The 24,902-nt window shown below is 35.9% G+C and overlaps 1 protein-coding gene across 1 annotated transcript in view; it reads left to right on the plus strand.

Annotated features, from left to right (window-relative positions):
* Positions 1-24,902, plus strand: part of LOC145669714 (transient receptor potential cation channel subfamily A member 1-like) — a 52,506-nt gene that overhangs the window by 2,665 nt on the left and 24,939 nt on the right. The window contains exon 2 of the mRNA XM_081738028.1: positions 10,614-11,228. Within this exon, the coding sequence (XP_081594154.1) occupies positions 10,665-11,228 (564 nt within the window). The 5' untranslated portion in view covers positions 10,614-10,664. The remainder of the gene's footprint in view (positions 1-10,613; positions 11,229-24,902) is intronic.

The raw sequence follows: 24,902 nt of genomic DNA on the forward strand, positions 1-24,902 counted from the left end.
ATGATGAACTAGATCTATTGAATTACTAAAGATTCTGCAAATCTTCACATTTTTTTTACGAAACATGTTCTTATTTTGCATTTTTCTGCTGTAGGCCATTAAATCTATTGTTAAAATAGTTGAGTATGTGGAAGTTTAATAGAATATTATATTTCAAAATATTTCATGGAAAAATAAAACTAAAAAATTACGTTATCTCTATTATCAGAAAGTCTGTGTGATATTTCACTTTGCTCGTACCAATCCACCCCAAGCAAGTACCAATCTGCCCTAAACATAGGAAAGATTGGTACAGATTGCAGACCTTTCGTAAAATGTAATTTACTCCAGGTAGGACATTAGTAGAAACAATATTGTACATTGTAAATGTAGCTAAAGAATCAGTTTAATTAGGGAAAAATCATGTTTCTCAAGCTGATTATATGTTCTAAAATCTCAAGTAAGTAAAAATCGTACCTATGCCCCCCCCCTGTCCCCTACATATGCCATAAAATCAAGTCCAAAATCACTAACCAACTTGTGCTAGGTCGTTGTTAAAAACGAAATGGGTATCTAACAGAGTCAGGGCAGGAGTGGTTAGTGATTTTGGTCCCGAGGCGGTATATATTTGGAAGGAACAGGCGCGTCAGCGACGGTGGATAAGTATGCAAGCTAGGGTAACGGAAATACACTGTTTTTCTTACAAGGTCCTTTACGTACGCTCAGCTTTATCAATACGGATCATAACTTAACACACTATTGACATAGGAATTCAGCTCATCATAGTTTCCTTATGGATTATTACGTGGTGACAATTATACTTTGGATTACATTTTTCAACATTATTACGGATGTTATACGTAAGATTTACATATATTTTGATTATTTATACAATGTTCTTCTGAAATGAAATAACATATTTCTTTCGTAAATTTTCTAAATCCTAATAGGCTTTAATTTTCTAATGTGCTTTAAACTAGGACAGAACTGACACTTGACATTGTACACTCGTACTTTTTGATTCTGGAATTTAATAACACCTTATGTATGTGTAAGTGACTTGTTTTAAGGAAGCATTTAACAAACGAATGGATATTCTTAAAGTGCTTTTTAAACTGATTAATCAAAATGTTACTGTGAAGGCACGCATGCAAAGCCACAGAGAAATATATAACTTTTACACTTGTAATTATAATAAATAACTATAAAATAGCAATAAGTAAAGAATAGCAAAGTGTCGAAAAATAAAATTCCAAACTTTACAAAAGCATAGGGTACATAAATATACATATTTACTAGCCTGAAAGTCAGAATTATCGTGGATTTGGGACAATTGTCATATACGGTGCGTTTAAGGCGGGTTACCAGCCTAACATTCAGTAAATTAGGTCCCCGGCAGTGTTGTCACATCTGAAGATTCAAAAGTAGCGAAATTGTGCTCGAAAAGCAGCGGATTTGAACTATTTGTAGCCCCAAAATAAAAATTACTTTGCAGCTATACACTTTTACTAATCATATATATATATATATATATATATATATATATATATATATATATATATATATATATATATATATATATATATATACATATAGTTATCTATTTAATGGAAACACCTGAAGTTGAAAATACGTCAGATGTCCGAGTTGGCAACGGTTAGGCGGCGGCTGCAGTTTCGAACTGTTGTCAGTGGTGTGTTAGGGCAAACTTCACATTACCTCACGATCAGTAGAACTGCAGTGCGCAGTGAACTGGGCAGAGAAGTGATAGTATAAAATAGACGACCTTTCTGATTTCCAAGGAGGCATGTTTGCTTATGTCAGTTTGTGGGTTCTAAAATACTCTTTACAACGTTTACAGTATGCTCCTGACGTTTACAGTGTGGAGTTATTCCTCACTTCTTTAATTCATTTGCTAAATTCTTTATCTGGGAGCCACGAATTTTGGAAATTTTCATTGTAACTCCACTTACTCGTTCATCGAACGAAGTAGTAGCTCAAGTGGTAGAGCATTGGCTTTACATTCGGGAGGTCGTGGGTTCGATTCCCGCTGCCGACCATCCTGACTGAGGTTTTCCAGGATTTTCCTTAGTCCTACCAAATACCGGAATGGTACCTACTAAATAGGCCCTGGCCGATACCTTCCCAAAATCCTTTCCATTGTTATTGTTGTTATTAGATATCCAGTATAAAATGGCCTCTGAGCTGTATCTGGTGATTGTTAAATAAATAAGTAAATAAATGTTAATATGGATAATACAGTAACACACTGAAATTTCTGATGTTCATGTTTGCACAGCTCCATACTACTATTACTCCTAAGCGAGAGAGCAACACGGTCACTGATACAGCAACAGCTCAAACTCAAGAAAAGTCTAGAGTTGTCAGATCTAGAAATCTAAAAATACTAAATAAGAATTAAACTAGTATCGAACATGCTAGTTTTAGTAAAGCTATTGTTCATTGTGAATACAATAGTCAACAAATAAAACTTTCATTATATTCAGTGGTGCCCACCCCCCTTATGTCCATGACGCACCCCCCCCTTAATTGTCTACCCGTAGGTGTTCTTCCATGAAAAAATCTTCTTTTCGATTAATTTTTACACTCCCTCAAACATATTTATACAGATTTTAACCCCCCCAAATATTTCAATGACGCACTTTGCGTCATAGCCCCCCCTTGTGGGCACCCCTGTTATATTATATAAAACCAATTGTGATTTCATATATGATAGTAAGAAAGTAGCGTATTCTTAAGAGCTATAACCTTCAGGTAATTAAAAGTAGTCCAAAAAGTAGCGTGTCATCCAATTTGAAATTTTGGTAGCGAGGGCACTTAAAAATCTCCCAAACCGCTAGTCGTAGCCCAATCTAGTAACACTGGTCCCCGGCAGAACTGCAGAACTTCATACATATTTTGGTGTTCTCATAGATAGGATAGTTAATAACCCCATGCCGTAAACGTCGCCAACACCTAGTGGCCCACTCGCCGTTAAGTATCGATCGTCGATATAGCTACTCGTCGAAGGATTGCTGCTATTGTGCCACTGGCAGCAGGGTTTCGTTGAGTCGAAACAGATATCAAAAGTCGGGGTGTTGAAGTTACCACCACGTAGCAGCGAGGATGTCATTTTGGTCCGCGGTCTTTCGATTCATCACGGAAAATCGCGAAGGGACCAACAGGAACTATCGCCTTGTCATGTGCATGTTGTTATGAGCTCCGGGGGTCAAGAGTAATCTCTGCCTCTACATCATGAAGTGAAAAATCTTGAGATGATTGCATATAATTGTATGAATTTAAATGGCAACTGTCGCCGTCTTTCTGGTGCACCTCACATAGTACGGAGTTTGCCTTAATACTCAACCACTAATAGCCCGGCGACGCTGTCGCAGCCTGAACGTTGCCATTCTAGAGATTTTAGTTGTTTCTATTAAATTGGTAAGGATCTGTATGTTAAGAGAACATAGTCGAATGATTTTTACCGATTGAATTAAGATATTCAAATTGAAGAAATAGGTTAAGCAGTAGTGACAACATCAATTGTTTTCTATTTCTTGAATTGCTTTGTAGCGTGCAATGCCTCTACAAAATTTTGAAAAATTGACTGAAGCCAGCCGAGGTCAAAATAAATAAATATATATCGTGTGAGTTATAATAAGAAATTTGAAACACAACAAATTTTTATTAATAAGTGAAAGAATTTTTTTCCTACATGTTATATAACAAGGCAACCCTGTTCTTTCCTTTCAACAACAGGTGTTACGAAGTAAAAGAAGTTCAACAATAATAATATATAAATAGTATTCTTTATATGACTCTTTACCATACCCAATATTATAAAACAACACTTCAACTTGAATATAAATCGTGAGCACAAGATGATACATGAACAAAGAACCTCGTGACAAGTTAACGTTAGCAAAATAGTTTGAAGATTAACAAGACTAAATATGAAAATAAATGAGGTCTTTTGATGCCAGAATGGTACCATATACCTTCCTTTCCCATTAACATACATATTTTAGAAAAAAGTTAGTTACTACATTGTATATTTTTGACCTACAATAGACGGGGTAAATTAAATAACCCTTCATCTTACTTGCGAAATCCAAAGTGATTGGAAATCGGTACGGCACGGTTAAGTTCCGGCTCTAGTACCACAATTGCCCACCAGATGGCAGCACACTTCAGACACAGACTAGTATGTACCAGATTTTCTCTCTCTCTTTGCAGCGTTTTAATCATTGTGCTCTTACAAATATTCCTTATATATAGAAATAAATACAAATACATTTATTGGGACTATTACGTTACAGCTTGAATTCCTTATGATGCGTAAAATATTTAACATTAAATTCATCATTCTGTAGGTAAGACTCACTGGATAAATTATGATAAATTTGTTATATTTCCTGTAGTACTTACACTTTCTCAAGTATTTTTAAAATGCCTTATAAACTGAAAACTCTCTCAAGGTGTCAAAGCCGGGGCAAATTGCGGAGAGGGAAGGGAAAAACCAGTTTCCCTTCCATTGCCGATGTGACTTCTCTCTTGTAGAACTCTGAAGCCGCCACTGTAACAAGTATGAAAGGTAATTAAGTAACAAAATTATATTCGTTGAACTTCGCCTATTCCAACTCGTTAGATTCTACTTAACAACGCTAAAGCAAAAGCAAAGAAAGGAAGAAAGAAAGAAAGATGTAGGAATGCACGCTGAAAGTTTGATGTTGGCTTACTGGCAGAAATATGACGCTTTGATGATCGGTGGAAGGACAGCGAGAAGAGGCAGAAGAAATATCCTAGGCAAATAAACCTTTGAGGTTGAACAAATTAAGGGCAAGCTGATTTTTATATATGTTTTAGAACTATTTGATATATACTTACCCTAAAAAGTTCCCACGAATCCAAGTGTCGGAAGGTGCTCGAAATGACGACCAAACATGGCGGCTTCCGTAGTTATTAGAAATGCAATTTCTCTGATACCATCGGTCATAGTACCACAAAATAAAAATGCAATATGTATGAAATTGAAAGTATATGAAGTAATTTGTATTTTAATGTGTATTTAAGTACAGTTTTTCTGTAATAATATGAATAGTATTAGACAGTTTGCTTGTTTTTGTTGTATTACAAAAGCATGAAAACTTCACAAATTCTTGAAAATTGGGAAAACGAGAGCTTTTTCTGCAAATTTGAGGCACTAGTACTTCCTCTTTAGACATTAACTAAATACATTAAACAATTGTAGGATTTGATCCCCTTTATCTCTTCTGAAAGATAAGAACATATAAAATACATATTTAATATACAAAATCATTTATTTCAATCATTTTGATGCATTATCTCTCTCTATGCAGTATCAGTGTCTTCAAGGACTTCCTCATGCAGTTTGTTACTAAACGAATTCTCTGTCAAGCAGAATTTGCAACCTTCCGAGCAGTGAAGTCCGGAACGTCTGCAAAAGCTCATAGGACTACATGATTTTGTTTACAGTTACAGAAAATTAAGAATAAGATCCAATCTGGAGCTACTTGCGATCCTCCCAGTTCTGGTACATAGTGTCCATCTTTGAGTTGCCAACCCCAGTCACACGGATCAATTTTGATGCCTAACAACTTAGCACCTGATAGTAACTCCGAAAAATGTGAAATCGAGGAGCAGTTGATGAAGGAGTAAGTGCAGCATGATCAAATTCTCAAGTGGAAAGATTTCGTTTTATTTTGCGCTCGTTTAAATGCTACCTAAAATAATAATAGAACAATTTGTGTACTAAGTGTACATGCCGAAAATAATCACCGTATATTTTACCTTTCAAGGTTCCTAAGCTTCTCAACCCATTATTTGTTACATGATCACAGTTGCATCCAGTATCCTTGACCATTCCAATTGAAATGTTAAACAATTTGTTCCAATGTAGTCCAAAAGGATTATGCTTCTTAAACCAAATTATTATTTTCTGGAGATCACTTTGATCTCTTTGTATTCTGGGGTCCCTCTGTTCCACGTGCTGATTAGCTATGGATGAAAAAACAGCTGTGAATTCTTCAAATGCTTCCATTTTTTTCCACATTCTGGCATGGCTGATATCCATTGAGCCATGGTAGATGGTGTTATGCCCCATTCCCCGCACAAAACCTCTAGTCGTCTTCGTCAATCTCATCAATGTTAGTTCGATTTCCATATCTGTCCATGTACCACTCCAGAACTTGTTTGTGTGCCTAACAGTGAAAAACGATTGATTAACAAATAGTTCATAGTTGTGGTGCCCATCTACATGAAAAATAGATAACATTTTACGTACTGCGTACAAATGAAGTTGCCATATTCCCATCCTTTCAGCAGCAATGAAAATTTTTGCATTTTCAATCAGTTCGAAATACTGAATCCAAAGTTTCGAAGCTCCGCTGTTCGTAGCTTCTTTCCTTGATTGTGTTTAAACTACCCAAGATTCGCTTCAAGTCAGTATTGTTGGGAGAAACCTCGAAAACTTGTTCGTGATTATACAGAAACATTGTCTTTTTTATGCACGTTTCTATTGATATTCTTAAAAAGGATACTCTGAAGGGCCAAGCTAGTTAGCAGATGCTCACGTATAGTGCGCGAAAAACATTCACCTCTGATCTTGTGAGGAACTTTTTTTTTTTTTTTTTTGGCGTAAATGTGTTTCCAGAGATCTTCTAATTCGCTACCATCCATTAAGTAACCAACTGCCCCCAAGTAGGGCATGAAAAGGTGGAACCTACGTGGGCGAACAACTACTCTAATTAAATCACTGTTGGTTTCAGCAGCAGACACTATGTAAAATGCTTTCGTATATACCGACTTATCAAATGTTACTAAGCACTTATTCTGCTTAGTTTTCGTCGTGTATTCAATGGCACTGATAAGATTAGTATAAATTGTATTCACATCTGTAACTTCTCCATTTATGAAAAATACCGGAATTATTTCACTTGTGGAATAAGAAATACCACTTTCATTGCTGATGTTTTCTCCATAAATCCTTGTCAAGGTGGAATCTTTCCTGGACTTTCTGATGACTGTGCACAAGATCTGAAAAGTCTGGCATTTGATTTTTTTTGTGATTCCATCTTTTTGATCTCTTGAAAACTCGATATGGCACACTTCCAAAACGTCCACTGGTAATGGTTTTGAGTTTGTGTTTAATGTCAGCACTTGATTAAACTTGAATCATCCCACTTAACAATTGAAGTTGTAGTGGCTACATCTTCAAATTTCAATGCTTCATTGCAAGATTCAGAGAAACCTAAAGAATTAATTACATTGACAAGACCTCGAGATTCATACTTCCGATGTAGATATACAGCTAATACAAATATCACAGGAGATGTGTAAGATTTCGGTTGCACCAGTTTAATAAGGACGTTGCTGATTGCCAAAACTTTTCGGTTCAAATCTTCCGCGATAGTTTTTCTGTTTGGAGTCTTACATAAATCTGTTATAAAGAGAAGGAGCGATTCAGGAATACCATCTTTGCCTCCAGCTAGGATTTCATCATTGCAGAGGAAAATGCTCAAGATTGTAAACTTGTGACAGAATGTCTTATTGCAATATAAGAGCTGCAGCATCTAAAATTCTTTGTCTCTCATCTCTTTCATTGTCACATCTGTCAGTATGCCACAAATCATTAATTAGCTTCTTTCGGACATCCTTTGAAGCAAAACATATTTGTGCACCTTGATATTCATTGGTTAAAATATTGTCTCGAATATGTTTCTCTAGTCTAGTTTTCATATACTTCCCATACTACTTTTTCCCTCTTTTCGGAAGTTTTCTTCCCATTAAGTCACTCAATTAAGAAAAAATTGAGTGCCCTCTGCATTTTCCGCAATATAGGAGCAAACTTCTAGAAATGCTTTCCCACACTCAGAATCAAGAGGTCGACCTCGTTTTTCTCGGTAGCCCTAAAGAAAGCTTTGTAACAGTCTCTGTGATACCTTCCCTAAGCTGCTACTAAATCACCGATCCCACTTATTCGAGTTAGAACTTCAGATGCCCAATCATCATTTTTCTTCTTACACTGATCTGTGAATATTGTGGACTTCACTGACATTTTCGTCTTTCCTTTTCTTTGCTGAACTTGCATTTGCACTAACCGTTGGCTCATTGCAAAACAAACGAAGTAATTTAAAATCAAAGGACGGTGATTCATTTCTTGTTAATCTGGAAGAACCAGAGATCTCGGCTAGTCATAATTGTTCACTTCCGTGCATATTCTTTTCGACATGTTCTGTGAACAAACTCTGCAGTAAAATGATTCTAAATTTTCCAAATATTATCTTCACGATCTTTGCTACACTTCACCGACGTTATTAGTCCTTTCGATACAAGCAAATTGCATTCACTGTCACTACAGATAAATCCTCTACAGATGCGACACTTCCTACATTCATTGTGGTTTAAACTATTTTCAGCAAGCAGTTAACGTAACGGGAATTGAAAACTAAGCTTCTATGTCACGGTAACATGAAAAGATAAAAATATATTGATTTCGTTGTTTTATAAATACAAGCAAAAATTATATATATATATATATATATATATATATATATATATATATATATATATATATATATATATATATATATATATATATATATATATATATATATATATATATATATATATATATATATATATATATGCATCGGAAAATAAATACACAATTTTCAATTTCACGCATATCTGTTTTTTTCATTCAGCTACGACTGATGGTAAGGAAGATACTTTGTTTTTAACATTTATGGAAGCCGCCATGTTTGGCTGCCATTTTGAGTGTGTTCCGACGCTCGGATTCGTGGGGACTTTTCAGGGAAGACAAACACAAAAATGTACTAAAACATGTAAAAAATCAGCTTGCCCTTCATTTGTTCAAACTTTTCGCCAAAAATGGGGTTATTTGCCTTGGGTAAAAGGACAGGGGAAGAGAGGACGAGGACGAGAATGGGATAAACAAGTGTTGGCAATCTACGTGGTGGCATAGGTCCACCGCTAGTATGAGTAACTAGTGACGCCAACAATTTCCAACAGGCCGATGTATGACGTAGTTGGGCGCCTCCTGTAAATTAAAGAGTTGTAGGAAATTGTTTGGTGAATGACTTATTTATATCTCTGTTTTAAAATGAAGAAGAACTTACATATGTAAATTTTAGAGATCACTCTTTTCACTGCCCTCTGTAGTGATCAGCAAATTTTTACATTCTTGTAGTTTTCAGATATTTTGTTTTATTTATTTCTTTCTTCGCCAAAATATTAGGGCATTTTCAACTGTCACAGTACAGAGCAGAGGCTACTCACTCCTACCTCGAACGAAAATTGGCGCCCAGTTTGAATATGTTGGCAACACAATATTTCGCAGAAAATATGCTCCTCCAGCGTCACACAAGGAGGCAATCATGAGTTTGCCCACACTTTAATGTATCTGTTAATCATTGACTTCATTAGAGATATGAATATTCTTGTTTAGCTGTTACTTTGTTTTTATTGACACCAGACTTCCTGCCATAAGAGGAACAGTAAAGTGGACGTCACAGTACATTAAGTTGAAAATGACTGGACTATGCCATCAATGTTATTGTTTACTTCCCATCACTGTCTTTATCAACGCCAAATATTCTGTCTACTCCTTATTCTCTCTGTATGGTTTACTGGAAGGAAAGAAGCAAATCCCGATGTCATAGTCCATTCAGTTGAAAATAACTGTTTACGCAGTGAAACCAGAAGAAAAAGTAGGAAACATATTGTATTAACTTTTATTTTTCTTCATTAATATCGTAATGTCCCACGTGCTTGTGTTTACAAACACCCAACATCTCTTCCCACTTATAAACAACAAGCACGCCCACCTCTGTGTGGAGCACTACAGCTGCAGACGAGGGAGACGACAGCACCAATACTAGACACATGATGACGAGGAACAGCATCGCTACCACCTCATCTGAAGGTACCTATATAACCGAGAGAATTTTAACGACAGCTATCGGTCTCGACTGGTCAACTCCTCCTCTAGCTTGCTCTGGAGCTCTAGGAGATAACTAACCCAAAGCTTCGAGTTTGCTTTGGAGCTCTAGGCTTTCCCTTCTTCCCGCTTAGCTTGCTTCGGAGCATTGGGGATTCCTAATTCACTCCACCTAGCTTGCTCGAAGCTCTGTGGAGATCCTGCCCTAGGCTGCTCGGGTCTTATTTCACCTCTCTCTACCTTATATTACAGAATTGACATTATTGTAGTATTTCTGTAAAATACTGTTCATAGTGGATTTTATAATAAAAACCGGTAGTGATAAACGATTCTGGACTGTAAATGTCTCTATCTATGCTCTACCTATTCCTACACAAGCAGAACGTTACAATATTCTTAATTTCAAGCAGTGTATTTCAGAGTACTGAAGTTTGAGAGCTACTGTACTTACAAATTACTTCTTTTACATTTGTAATTTATATCTGATCTTAAGTTCAGCCACTTCACAAATTGGTTCTTTGTTCATAGTTTCTCTGCCAATTGCAATAGTTCAGTCACTTGTAAGTAGTAAAGAAAAGATTCTTTTTTCTCTCTCTTTCGAATATGACCTCAGACAATCCAGTATACTAAATTTTTCTTTTGGTCATTTTAGGTATATGGTGAAAGCACTGCAATAGTCTATTTGGTGAATAAAAGCAAAAAAATGTCTCGCCGACAGAACATAAGGAGGCGCAGTCTCAGAGGAGAAGGCATCCTTCGAGAAGAACTAGACTTTTCAGATCCATCAGACCAATCCCAGATATCTAATAGTACGTCTACTGAATCCATGTATTCGAGTGACATAGCTTTGCCCAACGATATTAGGCAAACAATCAATCTTTTTAAAGCCATCAGAAAAGGAGATGAAGATCGTATACGTCAAATTATTAAAGATGGCGCAACTGTTAATGCCCAGTGTGGAGAGTTTGGCATTTCACCGTTACACGCTGCTGCCATCTGTGGCAATACTAAAGTCATTAAAGTTCTTTTAGAGCAAAATGCGGATGTAAATTTGATTGACATATACGGTAGGAATGCAGTATACTACGCAGCATTTAAAGGTTATGAAGAATCTCTGAAAATGCTGATTCAAGCTGGAGGAAACGCAAATGTCTATGTTGATAAAGCCATGTCGTACACCAAGCTAATCGCTCTCAACTCCTTAATTAATATACCTCATAGAGCTACAATTCTAGATGAATGGAAAAGCATCACCTTACATAGCTCTGTAAGTAACATATATTTAAAACTTACATTAAGTGATGTGTTTCCTTTTATATATTATCATCATCATCATCATAGGTATTCTACCATTATTGCAAGTTACTTGCTGCAACTGAGAAGTTTCCATATTCCACTGTCTTCATCTAAGCTCTTTGTCCTCAAGTACGATTTTTCTGTTTTGATACCATACATTGTTCGTAGTCTTCTTCGCTCCTTCCTCTCTTTTCTGCCACCATATCCTCTACCACGTTCCTCATGATACAGTTCCTTCTTAGCCAATGTTCCAAGCAGTTGTTCTGCCTCTTTTCAATTATATCTAAAATTGTTCTTTCCTTTCCCACATTTCTAACACACTCTCATTCGTTTTCCACTCGACCCAGCTAATTCTATCCATTCTTTTCTACACCCACATTTCGAAATCTTCCAGTCGTTTTTCATCACTTTCTCGTGATGCCCAAATTTCTGCCACATATAGTACAATACTCCACATGAAGCATTTTATGAGTCTTTTTCTCAACTCTTTGTTCAAGGTTCCACAAAATAGACTTTTCTTCCTCCTAAATGTTTCTTTTTCCATTCCTATCCTTGCTTATATTTCACGTTCACATTTCATATCATCACTAATAATACTACCAGGTATCGAAAACTAGTCACCTGTTCTATTTCCTTCCCTTTTATTCCCCTGTATATTTGACACCGACCGCTTCGTTCCAATTACCATGACTTTTGTATTCCTCAAATTTATTTTCATTCCATATTCTCCACAACTTTTCTTATTGATTTTCTTTTCAGATTGCGTAACAGACGCAATAGCGAATTCTATCTACAGAAATTGACCAATCTCTCTCCCCCTTTCATTTTTTTTTTTTGCCTAAACCGAATTTGCCTACGACATTATCTTCTTGTTTTTCTCCCACAACTGCATTGAAATCTCTCATTACAATTACACGTTCACCCCTCTTCTCCCTGTCTATAATTTATTCTATATAATGTATCATAATTTTCCTCTATTTCTTCAGTTGTGTGCGAAGTGGTCCGTGTATATGTCTGTAGCAGATCCTTGTTTTTCCCTTTAAATTTTAACATCATAACTATATCATCACCAAATTCTAATTGCACTACCTCCTCTTTTAAGCGAATTATTCCCATACCATTATTCCCACCTTTTCATTATCTGAATAAAATATTCTGTATCCTTCGCTTTCAATTCTCCATTACCTTCCCATCTAACTTCACAAACTCTTACTAAGTCTAGATTATTTTGTTACATTTCTTCTTTAAAATTTTCTAACTTGCCTTTCTTTAACATGGTACGAACTTCCAATGTCTCTATCCTAAACCTTTCGTTCTTACTTATCTCTCTTTCTCTAGCGATCTTCTCCACACTGTTACTCCCTCGCCCAACAGTCCTTCCTAAGTCATTCCCCTCCCGGAGATCCGAATGGGGGATATTTTGCCTTTAGAACTATTTTGACCTGCGAAAGAGCATTGTACATATGTTTCTAGTTTTCTGTTGTCAGTAAATTAGGGAAAATAGAGTGGTGGTATTTCGTTGCCTTCCAGTCTTTTAGATACCATAATTAGTCTACCTGAACGATTTATGTTCAATATCATCTACAAATAAACAGCAGAGTTTCGTTTCACATTGTGGAACAGTGATAGACTTCCAAACTGTAGTGATTCCTTATTGAAACCAAAAGCAGTAATCTATCGCCTCCGGCTGCTATAGAGAGATTAAGTCGGAGACAAGGGCGCCCATGTTGTGGTTTCCAAGGGGGGCAAGTATAAGCGACGTTTCAAATATAGTTTCTAATCTTGCTGTAACTAATGTAAAAATTCTATTGAGTTTTCGATATTTTTAAGTACAGTTTCCTCTTAGGAGGGGGGGAAAGCGCCCCACCTTGCCCCCCTGATGGGCGCCCTTGGTCGGAGATAGAACTTGTACTTAAGGTAATGAATACATGTCATAAACAGATTTTCACTATTTCTTGCAGATTCCTGCTCTTTAGGAATGTATATTGAAACTGGAATTTGTATTAGTACTTAGTTCCGATTGTTATTCTTTTTTTGAATGCAGTACGTAAACACTACATAAATACTACTACAAATACTACATAGACTACTTAAATTACATAAAGACAATATTGATGTTTGAGTAACCTCTACATAAAAAGATACATCTTAATCTTAAAGCTGATATTTATTAACTTATTTTTACAAGAACCCACTTGGTCTAAATATTCCTTTACACTACAATTAACTTTTATGACTCACGAATCTCTGCATAAAAAGATACATCTTAATCTTAAAGCTGATATTTATTAACCTATTCTTACAAGAACCCACTTGGTCTAAATATTCCTTTACAATACAATTAACTTTTATGACTCACGAATCAGTTTTCATGTAACTCCAAAACTATCATTATAATCCAGAACGTAAAGAGGTTATCATAAGCAACAAAAGAATAACAACGCATTTTAAAACACTATGCCCAATTATTTTGTGATCACATCTTTTCCTTCATTTTCTTATTTAACATTGGTTTCAATAGCATAATATTTGGGAATCTATTGCCGATCTTCAATCCGTATCAACAAAACCCATTTTTGTCCTCTTATAAGACTTTTCACTGACTCCATAAGAATAAACAGAGAAACAGGAAGTTGGAGTAAATTTCTTAAACTTGTTTTAGTAGAGATATGAGAGCGGAAATAAAGTTTATTCTTTAGACACTGAATCCATATAAAAGAAACCACTTCTTGATTCTGTTAGCTTTTTGTCCATAGGATTAATGCTGAAGTACGAAATACTAGAATTATAGCATTTCCAGTTTGAATAGAATAGTAGTTGGTGAGTTTAAATTGTTTTTGAAACAGTGAATTGTATCACAAAGTTGTATCTCGCTATGTTTTGAAATTTCTGTTCTTTGGGCATCATCATTGGCACTGGAAATGGTAGAAATGTACTACAATTTTCCGGTTCCGGATAACGGTGTAGATAAAATCTATTCTTCGGACGCTGGATTCATTTCGGAAAACCGCTTCTGTTCTATTACTTTTTTTTTTGTTTTATGCCATTAACTGATTAAAACTGTAAATTGTTTATTTCTACCATGTTGGCTTGAAAAGGTAAACGGAGGAGATGAATTTACTCTTAAGACCATGAATCCATATCAATAAATCATTTCTCGCTTTTTCTTACCGTGCTCTGTCTCAACAGATGGACAGACAAGAAAGTAGACAAACGAATGACAATAAGACTTTTCATACTTACGCATAGGACAGTTAGGAAGTTTTTTAAGTTATCAAGGTTTTCTCACAACATCACATAAAGGCCATATTAGGTCTACAGATATTATTTTCTTTTGTGTGTGATTATTCATCATGAATGTGTTTTTATTATTTTAATATGCTCACCGAATTATCATCGCCTTCGCTAATAGACTACCAAAGTGTCCATTGAATTCCGAACATTTGTCATGATATAAAATAATTGACTATCAATGTTTATTGAATTCCAAAGAATATTATCACCTGAAATAATTCACCACTAAAGTTCACATTCAATTCCAATGATGTATCATTACCTGAGATAATTGGACCACCAAATTGTCCATTGAATTACAAGAATTATCAAGAACTGAGACAGTTACACACTAACTGTCAAATACGTTCCGACTGACAGAACTGATCACTAAACAATTCCTTGAATTTTAAAGAATTTTACCACCTGATATAACTGACCAATAAATTATACATTGAAGTAGAAAGAATTATCATTATCTGAGATAACTGGCCAGTAAATATCAGTTGAATTCTAAAGAACTATAATTATCCGAAATAACTAATCAGTGATGTACGCAGAAATTCGTCATGGAACACTTTAAGCTCCGAATTTCATATAATGTTAGGTATTTGATATCTTAATATGGTAAATGCTCAAATAGAGGTTAAAACCTCGAAACTCTCCTTGCATATGCCATTATAAATAACCGCTAAACGTCGATTGAATACCAAAGAATTGTTATCACCTAAGACATCTTACCACTAAACCATAATCTGAATACAAAAATATTGTTATTACATGAGATAATGAATATTGAACTACCCATTTGAGTTCGAAGAACTATCATCACCTAACATGACAACCAGAAATCTATTCATTCAATTCTAAACAATTGTTATCGCCCGTGATAACTATTAAGTGTCGATTGATTATCAAAGAATTATCATAATTTGAGATAAAAATCAATAGACTGTCCACTGAATTCCAAAGAATCATCAACACATAAGATTAATTAAGAACTAAATTATCCAGTAATTTCTAAAGAATCATCATGTATCTGAAATAATTGACCACTATCCATTGGACCCTAAAGAAAAATCATACAACTGACTTAACTGACCAAGGGACAATCCGTTAAATTAAAAAAGAACATACACCTGAGATAATTGACCGCTATACCATCTTTTGAAATCCACTGATACAATTGATTACTAAGCTTTCAATTGAATTTCAAAGAATCTTCATACAACTAATATAATTGACCACTAAACTATCCATTGAATCCCAAAATATCATCATAAAACTGATCCAATTGACTACTAAACTACACATTGAAATTAAAGAATATTCATACACATGAGATAATTCACCACAAAACTCTCCATTGAATTCCAAAGCATGACGATGCGCTTAAAATAATTCACCACGAAACTATTCATTGGATTCCAAAGCATCACCATACACGAAATATAATTGACCACTAAACTGTTCAATTAATTTTTATAGCATCATTACACAGCTGATACAATTCACCACTCAACTATTCATTGAATTCCAAAGAATCATGATATACCTGAATTAATTGACCACTAAGGTGTCAACTAAATTCCAAAGAATAATCATACACTTGGGATAATTGACCATACAACTATCCATTGTATACCAAACAATCATTATACAATTCATATAATTTACCACTAAACTATCCATTGAAATCCAAAACATCATTATAGAAGTGACACAATTGACCACTCAACTATCGATTGAATTCCAAAGAGCCATGATACACCTGAAATAATTGACCATTGACATTGACAAGCTAAACTCAATGCATCTTATTACAAGATAAACAGTTTGGATCTATTATACTACCATAATATGCCATTCCCTTTGGGTATGGTAGCCACTGGCGCTAATCCCGGGGGGATGAGGGGAACATGTCCCCCCCAATAATCCTATTTGAAATGTGTTTTGAGGAGCAATGTCATTATTTGTGTCCTATTGCCACAAAGGAAAGTGAGAAGGAAATGATATCTTCCCAGAATAAGCCTCAACTCTACCCGCCTACCAATGTTGAAGACAACTTTTCTCCCCTGATCCTCCAAGGCATGTTTTTTAAGTTCATCAATATTTTCAACATCGCTAAAAAAATTCTGGGAACTGTCTTACCAGTCCCCTCCCCCCCCCCCCCAATGTTGAAGACAGATTTGCGCCGCTGATGGTAGCGACACATTCCATGCTGTCACTCACCATAAGAAGACCATCGGAGTCATTGGGGATGTACACTCATGCCCAAAATGATTGTCGCATATCTATAACTGTCTTCTTGTAAGAATATAATGTGATAATGATTTTGCAAGGTACTTTTAATACTGATACTGTGTGTATAATCAGGAAATGTATATTTGTGGTAAATTTCATAGGAAAAGAATTATAAATACGAAAATTAGAATGAGTAAAACAAAGTGTTTCTAAATAGACAAGAAAATTTTATTTTCGTTTTACTGTTCTTATTTACTGCTCTTTTGACATGAAATTTACCACATACATGTCTTTGCCGATTATACACATACTAACATTATAAGAAAGACTGGGCGAATTCGTTATCAAATTATATTCCTACAACAACATATTTATAGACATGCGACGATAATTTTGAACATGAGTGTACATGGAGTGGATGGCACGTGAATATTTTAAATATAAAAGCAAGATGCATATTTTTAAGAAATAAAGTTTACTACGAGGGTATTTTAGAAACTTTTCGGCGTGATACTGAAATATCACGCCAGTGTTAATAAGCCGCCAATGGCATATATTGCCATCTATGGAAAAATAACGTATCATTTTTGAACTGTTGTTGCCTAGGCTGGAGTGCTAAATATGGGCTGTATGGTGGGTAATAAATTTCCTCGAAACGACAATCTTTCATCGCAGCCTTGCAACAACAGCATTGTCAAGCAGTATGTGAGTTCAATGCACACCGACGGACTGAAATGTCTGCCTCTAACGAACTGATGCAGCTACACAGTTGAAACTGATACGTTATTTCTCCCATAGATAGCAACATCGTATTACTAGTTACGCGATTTATCAGTGTCAGGCCGAAAACGTTTGGAAATTCCCTTTTAAAAAGACTGAAATTTTATGTACGATGAGGATGAGTTCATTGCAAGACCTCCAACTGAGTACAATCCACGTCTAAACATTCTTACAATATTCTATTGAATCCGAGCTTTGTGTTCTGAAAATGGTCATTCCGAATGGTGCGAATTACAACATATATCTTATGCTTAAAGTCATCCAGCTTTGTGAATATATATCTGCATCTTAACGTATTCCCACAGTCCGTAATCATATGGCGCATTGTCTCGGGACCTTATGGTTAACAGTTTTGATCCCCACCTCTTTATAAAGTGATTAAGCATCAAGAAACTGCCGAACGTTAAGGCCAAAGTGGAGGGGCACTATCCTGATGAAAATAAATACCTTTTATGATGTTTTCCTTTTGAAGTTCCATAAAAAGGAATGTCTGCAGCATGTCAAGGTATGTGGCGCTATTTGCAGTGTTAAAGGCGAAGGAGGTTCAATAAATGAGGTGGTCCAATGGAACGGCGACCATATATTGACATTGGGACTATCCTACTCATCAGTGTCGAACTCATGTGAGCAGTAAACTCCTAAATTCGAAATTTGTGTTGATTTCCTTTTAGAGACACATAATTTTGCTTCAGAGAAAATTATGAGAGACACAAACGCATTATTACTATTTAATCTGGTATTCTTCTGGAGTCGCAATTTTCTTTTATAATATCGTGCACAAATCTCAACTGGTAGGTCAAGGCTTCTATTTTCTTGCTTACGATACTATGCAATGTCCCACAATCAGTTTCAGAGGTTGATTATTCTTCTCCACTCTCTCCTGCACTACGTACGTAAGCTCATTGGGCCTCATACCGCAGTTCTTCTGGGCCTTACATCGCAGTTTCTTTCGCCTTGAATTAGTTTCGACATCTCCGAATTCTTATTTTCATTAGAGATTTTTAAATATTGTTTCTAAATTGTCTACACCAAAACACGCGATCTTAACTCGGCAAGCCATCACACACTGTTCTCTAGTTCGAGTCGATCCCATTTTAGAATCAAGTAACCACCTTTACATATGTGATCTTACTCAGTAGAGTGAGCAGAACGAAGTTTTAAGTCTCCTCTATGTGATACTTTATTTTGCTAAAATACGCCTCTTACTTTGAAAGTTGTAGGGTTTTATATGGGTCAAGTTCCAAAGTTCCGCGTCCGTTTCCAGCAAAATTTTTAAAATTTACAGGAAAGATATGGATAATTTGATCGTTTGTGTGCTTGATAATATATGAGTCTCTCGAAAAATCTGTTTATTTGTTATATATAAGCGACTATAAACATGGGACTATACGGCGAGCGGAAGGAACTACTTGGCGCAAGGTAACCGAACAGTTGCATTGTGGGAAAGAAACGAGCATTTATGTTATCAACATGACGAATGTATTATCTGTCAGGAAAGTAAATGTACATCTATTTTTCGAGTCTGGCATTCCTGCGCTCCATCCGTGGAGAGTATGAGAATTAAATCAATCAAATGTTTACTGTGGGGCAAAAAGAAAAGTTTAATCTGAATAAGACATTGTAGAGGAGCACAAGCTGTGAATACGAATAGTGCATAGTGTAAATAAAGGATGACACCGAAAGAGAAAGCCAGAAACAGCTGTTAAACTTAGAAAAAAGAGTAAAAATTGTCGAAGTGGTAACATAAAACTCAAATACAATAAATACGCCGACAACTAAACAATCATCACGCCATGATCTTGGTGTAGTGGTTAAGGTGCTGGCTTACAAATAAAAAGAACGCGAGTTCGATTCCCAGTCAGAGACGTTTTATAAAAATTTGTTAATAATACATACAGCTCATGAGAGATGGTAAAAGAGGTCGTATTTAGTCTTTCGTAGCAATTATTATTGGTAATGTAGTACTGATAATACTTTTTGTCTTTGCGTATTGCTTTTATTCTCTTCTTAATTTTGAAAGAGAGGAATATGCGAACAAATGCCACCAAAATTCCTCATATTTTGAATGTAAACGCCATTTGCAATTAGTAAAGAATAAAAATTGAACGTTCCGATGTAGCTGCAAAAAGTAAAAAGAAAAACATGGAAGTAGAGTGTTCGAATCCATACTCATGGTTATTAAAAATACAATTTCTACATGATTTACACCTCCCGACAACGTTTCTACGTTAGCAATTAAGAGGTTTGTGTTTAGGTTAGGCTGGTCAATACGTTTTGCAAAGGGGCCCGGTTTAGCTCTGACGCACCACAGGTGCGAGCAGGGGGCAAAACATCTTTTCTCTCTCCCTCTGTGTGTCTATTTATCTATCTATCTGTATATATATATAACGCTATTTGTGAATGCCATAACCACCCTAATTTTCAGCGGATTGAGACGAAACTTGGCACAAACATTAATTGTTGAAATATCTTGATGAGTTCGTTAACCAGAATAATCAGATGAAAATGTTCAAAATGGCGGCCCTTCAAACTCTTAAAAACTTCCAAGGGAACCAAATTTCGCCCATAAATAGGTATTCAGAAAGTTTGAATAACTTTTCCTCTTTTACTGAGATATTTGTGTGCAGGGACTTATTGAAATATTGGACCCGATTAATCGCATAAAGAAGGTTCACGCTCTTTCGCTACGGTCAGGCTTTTTTTTTTCAGGAGGGAGTTATTTTCGTATCGGAACAACATGACTGTTAGTGGTGATATGATGAAATTACACATTGAAAGTGAAGTAACTTGTGAAACGTGTTATTTGAAAGAATAATATAATAAATGTGCTTTCCCCTAACACAGAGGACTGTAAATCATGTATTTCGAAATCTTTGAGTTTTACGTCCCACGGTTATGCCGGTTAGGCTAAAGGAGACGGTGATGATGATTGATGGATGAAATGGTGGAATGAAGAAAGTGGGAGGAAACGGGAGAACCCCGAGAAAACCACGCACACGGTGTTTGTCCACCACAAAGTTCACTTGGCGGGGGCTGGGATCGAACCCGGGTCCCCATGCACCAGAGGTGAACGCTCTACCACTGAGCCACCGCGGCCCCGCATCATGCATTTCGAGTTCGGGAGCGTGAATGGCGAGGAGTGTTATGTGATTTGCTTTTTAGTAACACATTGCATTGCAAATAAAGGTAGGCAACATTAGTGGTAAGTAAAATATTAATAATAATAATAATAATAATAATAATAATAATAATAATAATAATAATAATAATAATAATAATAATAATAATAATAGGTGTCGTTTGTGGCAAGGCAATATCTTCCTCAATTCTTCTTCAAACGTAATAATTGTAACGCCATATCTCCCTTACAAACAAAATATTAGCAATTTATATCGAGAGAACGGGAAATTGTAGAGTGATGGGAGCAACGTTGGACAGTATGCACTCATAGTAATCAGAAAAATAAGCGATTTCAATGCAAAATGAACGAAGAGTCATTGTCATGGGTAGTCATGGAGCCACGGCAGAGCCCTCTTTAGGCAAAATGTCGATAACTTATATCGAGAGAACAGGAGGTGATAGTGAGATGGGACCAACGTTCTGCCGTGTCATGACAAAACGCTGTAACTTTGGCGGAGCAGTTTTGCGAAAATGAGCCGTAAAATTTTCATCCGAAAATTTGATCTGTATCGTGTAGAACAAGTGCAATAATGGTCAACCAATCAATTTTCACCAAATTTAATCACACAACATGCATTTACGTAATATTACATGTAATCACGTGTTTGCGAAGTCAAGATACACTGGTTCTACACGATACAGATCACATTTTCAGATGAAAACTTTACGGCTCTTTTTCGCAAAACTGCTCCGCCAAAGTTACAGCGTTTTGTCACAACACGGCAGCCTTGGACACTGTGGACTCATAACGCGCATCGAAATTAGTGGGGGGGGGGGGCGCCAGCCAGCCTTACTTATTTCCACATAAATATATATAATTATATTGTCGAAATACACACACGAGTTAGCTAGTAATATTTGATATTATTATTATTATTAGTAGTAGTATTATCGACAGTGTCTTTTCATTATGTGTGCATGTTTGACATGAAGCCAAAGAGAAAATCCATCATTCGTAGAAAGAATAAGAATAGTCAGTTACTTTAATTGTAAACGACAGCGAAAAATACGAAGAGTGATTAGCTGTAGCGAAAAGAAACAATACTTTCTCTCAAATGGATAAAAAACCAAGCCGAGATAGATTCGAACTCGCATGGACGGCGTGAAAATTCAGTGCTTTGTCCACTTTTTTTAACTGACTCACCGAACGTGTTTCAGTAACTTACTTATTGCTAATTTTACTTGCTTCACTCGTTTAACTTGCTTTTTCTAATAACTTATAACGACAGAGACACGAACACAGAAACATAAGGAACAGTTAAAAATCATAGATGCTCTCCCGCGGGGAATCGAACCCGGGACACCAGACACCAAAGTCGCATGTACTAGCCACTAGACCAGAGGGGAGGGCACTGCTCACTCTCTGTGTCGTTAGGGATTACGACCACTGTATTGCCAGCTATCACTTCTGTGGGTTGTATACTATGATCACATGTTTCTTCTTTGCTGGAAGAGTTAAACCTACATTCTATGTAATACATGAGGTATTTAGACCTACATGCTCTTCATATAATGTAATAAAAGGGTCATGCTGGAAATAAGAAAAAGAACATTCCTTGGACAAAACGGCAACTATTGGCATCAGAAATATTTATCTACGAGGCATGCGCAGAAACATAATTCAGAATAGTTACTGTTTAGTTCAGTAAACGAAGAAAGGGGTATAAAAAAGCAAATATGTCGAGTCAACCAGATCGACCGGAGTTGACAGAGGCGGAAGCAGATGTGTAGTAATACAACAACTTGGTTAAATTGATAATTGGTTCTTTATTCTGTAGTAGATCGTATCACAACTTTACGGGAGAGCAGAGAAAGTCTTACTAGCGCTGTCATATAGTAAGTTTTAGTAACACAATCATATAGACACAAATGGATGTAACTGTGAGTACTACAACTTGGATTTAACGAAAGCCGTTTAGATATTCAGTGGTTTGCAGGGTTGTATAAGACACAAAAAGATCAGACACAATACAATTCTTCATACCTCAGCTTCCAGTAACTAGATACATGCAATTTCTGGTTAGATACTGAAACTGCTGTCGGATTTTAATACATGACGTATTGCAGGATACAAAATGCTTTGCATTACTTGTTTGTTTGTAGACAGCTACTAGCTTAGTGTTCTGAAAGGTTGTGTATAAACTACGGATAGCCAATTCCGGAATTATTACTTTCCGGACTCCCGAAGGTAAAACCGGACAAATTCCGGAATTCGGAAAATTCCCATTTTGGAATAATTCCGGAATTCGAAAAAATCCGGAGTTTAGAAATTTCTGATTTCGTTAACATTCCGGAATTCGGAGCAATCCGGATTTCTTCGAAATCCGGAGTTTTTCTCAATTCCGGAATTTTCTAAATTCCGGATTCTTCCCGAGTTCCGGAATTTTTCTGAATTAGCGAGTTTAACTGAATTCCATAATTTTCCGAAATCTGGAAAGTGAAAGTTCCGCTTCCAAAAAATGAATTTATTTTGGTTAATATGAATCGTGGCGGAAATAAGTCTTTGAACAGGTAATGGCGACTGCTTTGAAAGAAATGGGGTGTATGAGAATTCTTTTGTAGTTTCCTGTGGAGAAAAAACAAACTTGTGAACCAGCGGTTTAAGAACAACTCAAGTTATTAATGTAAACTTTCCGACTTCATAAAAGAAATACGAAAGACATTATGAATCGAAGAAATATAACATACAAGTTTGCAAGCGGATACAAAGAAACCTAACGTAACCAGACTAGAAACGAATCTTTTACCGCCTAGCGATCGCGCTTCAGTGGTTAAGGTGCTTGTGCGAATGCACTTTTTTTTTTACTTTAGGATTTTTGATGGCGGTTGATCGGCGATAACATACGTTTTATTATATTCAGATATTTGAATACTCGAATGTTTCAATACTTGAACTATCAAATCTTCAGGAATAATAATAGTAATAATAATAAACTAATAATAATTATTATTATCTCGTAGAAGATTAAAAGCTAGGAGCTAATTATCGCTCAGGTCATACTATTAGAAGCAGAAACGTGACATTTGGACAGAATATTTCGGTTTGGTTTAATGTTGCTCACGAGAAAAGGAGTTTCTCATCTCGTTTCTAAAACAAATAAAATAACATGAGAATTAACATTTTACATTCGAGACGGGTCAAGGCTAACTGAAAATTTTCGTCTCTTTTTGGAGATGAAAATCGAGACGAGACGAAAAGTATGGTAAACATTTCCCGTCTTGTCTCGATTCTCGAAATAATGTATGTCCATTCTTTACGTAACAATTGCTCTGTAGACTGAATCTCATAGGCTATTTCGTTACATTATATTTCAGAGCTCATTGAATTATGCTCTGTGTAGGTATTTTGTAGCAAAGATTTTATATTTACCTCTGCATATCCTAAAAATTAGTTTATTATATGCCTTACTGTTGCGTGATATTCAGTTATATTTATTACAGTTATTTTCCTTAAAACATACAGTAGAATACTTTCTACATGAAACTTCAACGGAACGTTGTAGTTTAAAATGTTGGTAGTTGCAGAGGTGTCTTGAAGGTATGGAACCCTTTCCCCGAAATCTCTACTTTTAAGTAAGTTTTGCCAAATTTCAATGGCAAGTTTAAACTTTTATTATTATTATTATTATTATTATTATTATTATTATTATTATTATTATTAATATTATTATTATTATTATAATATCAACACCGTGTATAATCTTTAAAAGATATACGGTTTGTATCTGAATAGTAAAAGCCAATTGACTGTCGATCTCGGTCGTCGAGAAGTCTTCAGGAGGGAAGGACATCGGTCACGTTCTGGGTTTGAGTTCCGAAGGGGCAAGTATTCGGGCTCGAGCCAAAAATTGTTAAAAGTTTTTAGTGTTGCCACGAGACGAGACGAGACAAGACTTCAGGCTGTCTCGTCTCGTCTCGTGCAAAGCATGTCTCGTCTCGTGTCTCGTCTCAAAAAATGAGCTCGTCCCGTCTCGAGAGGTTCTCTCCGTCTCGTCTCGTCTCGTTTGTCTCGTTTTGTCTCGTCTTGTCTCGTAAAAAATATAGCAGCATACCATGAGAACGAAAGTAAAATGTAGCAGGTTGCACCATGCTAATCAAGATACAACGAAGTTACAAGTATTACCCAGAACACGCAAGACAAAAAATGTCACGTTAGCTACACTCTGAA

Source organism: Thermobia domestica, chromosome 14 (genome assembly GCF_964235325.1).
Source record: "Thermobia domestica chromosome 14, izTheDome1.hap1.1, whole genome shotgun sequence".
NCBI classification, from domain to species: Eukaryota; Metazoa; Arthropoda; class Insecta; order Zygentoma; family Lepismatidae; genus Thermobia; species Thermobia domestica.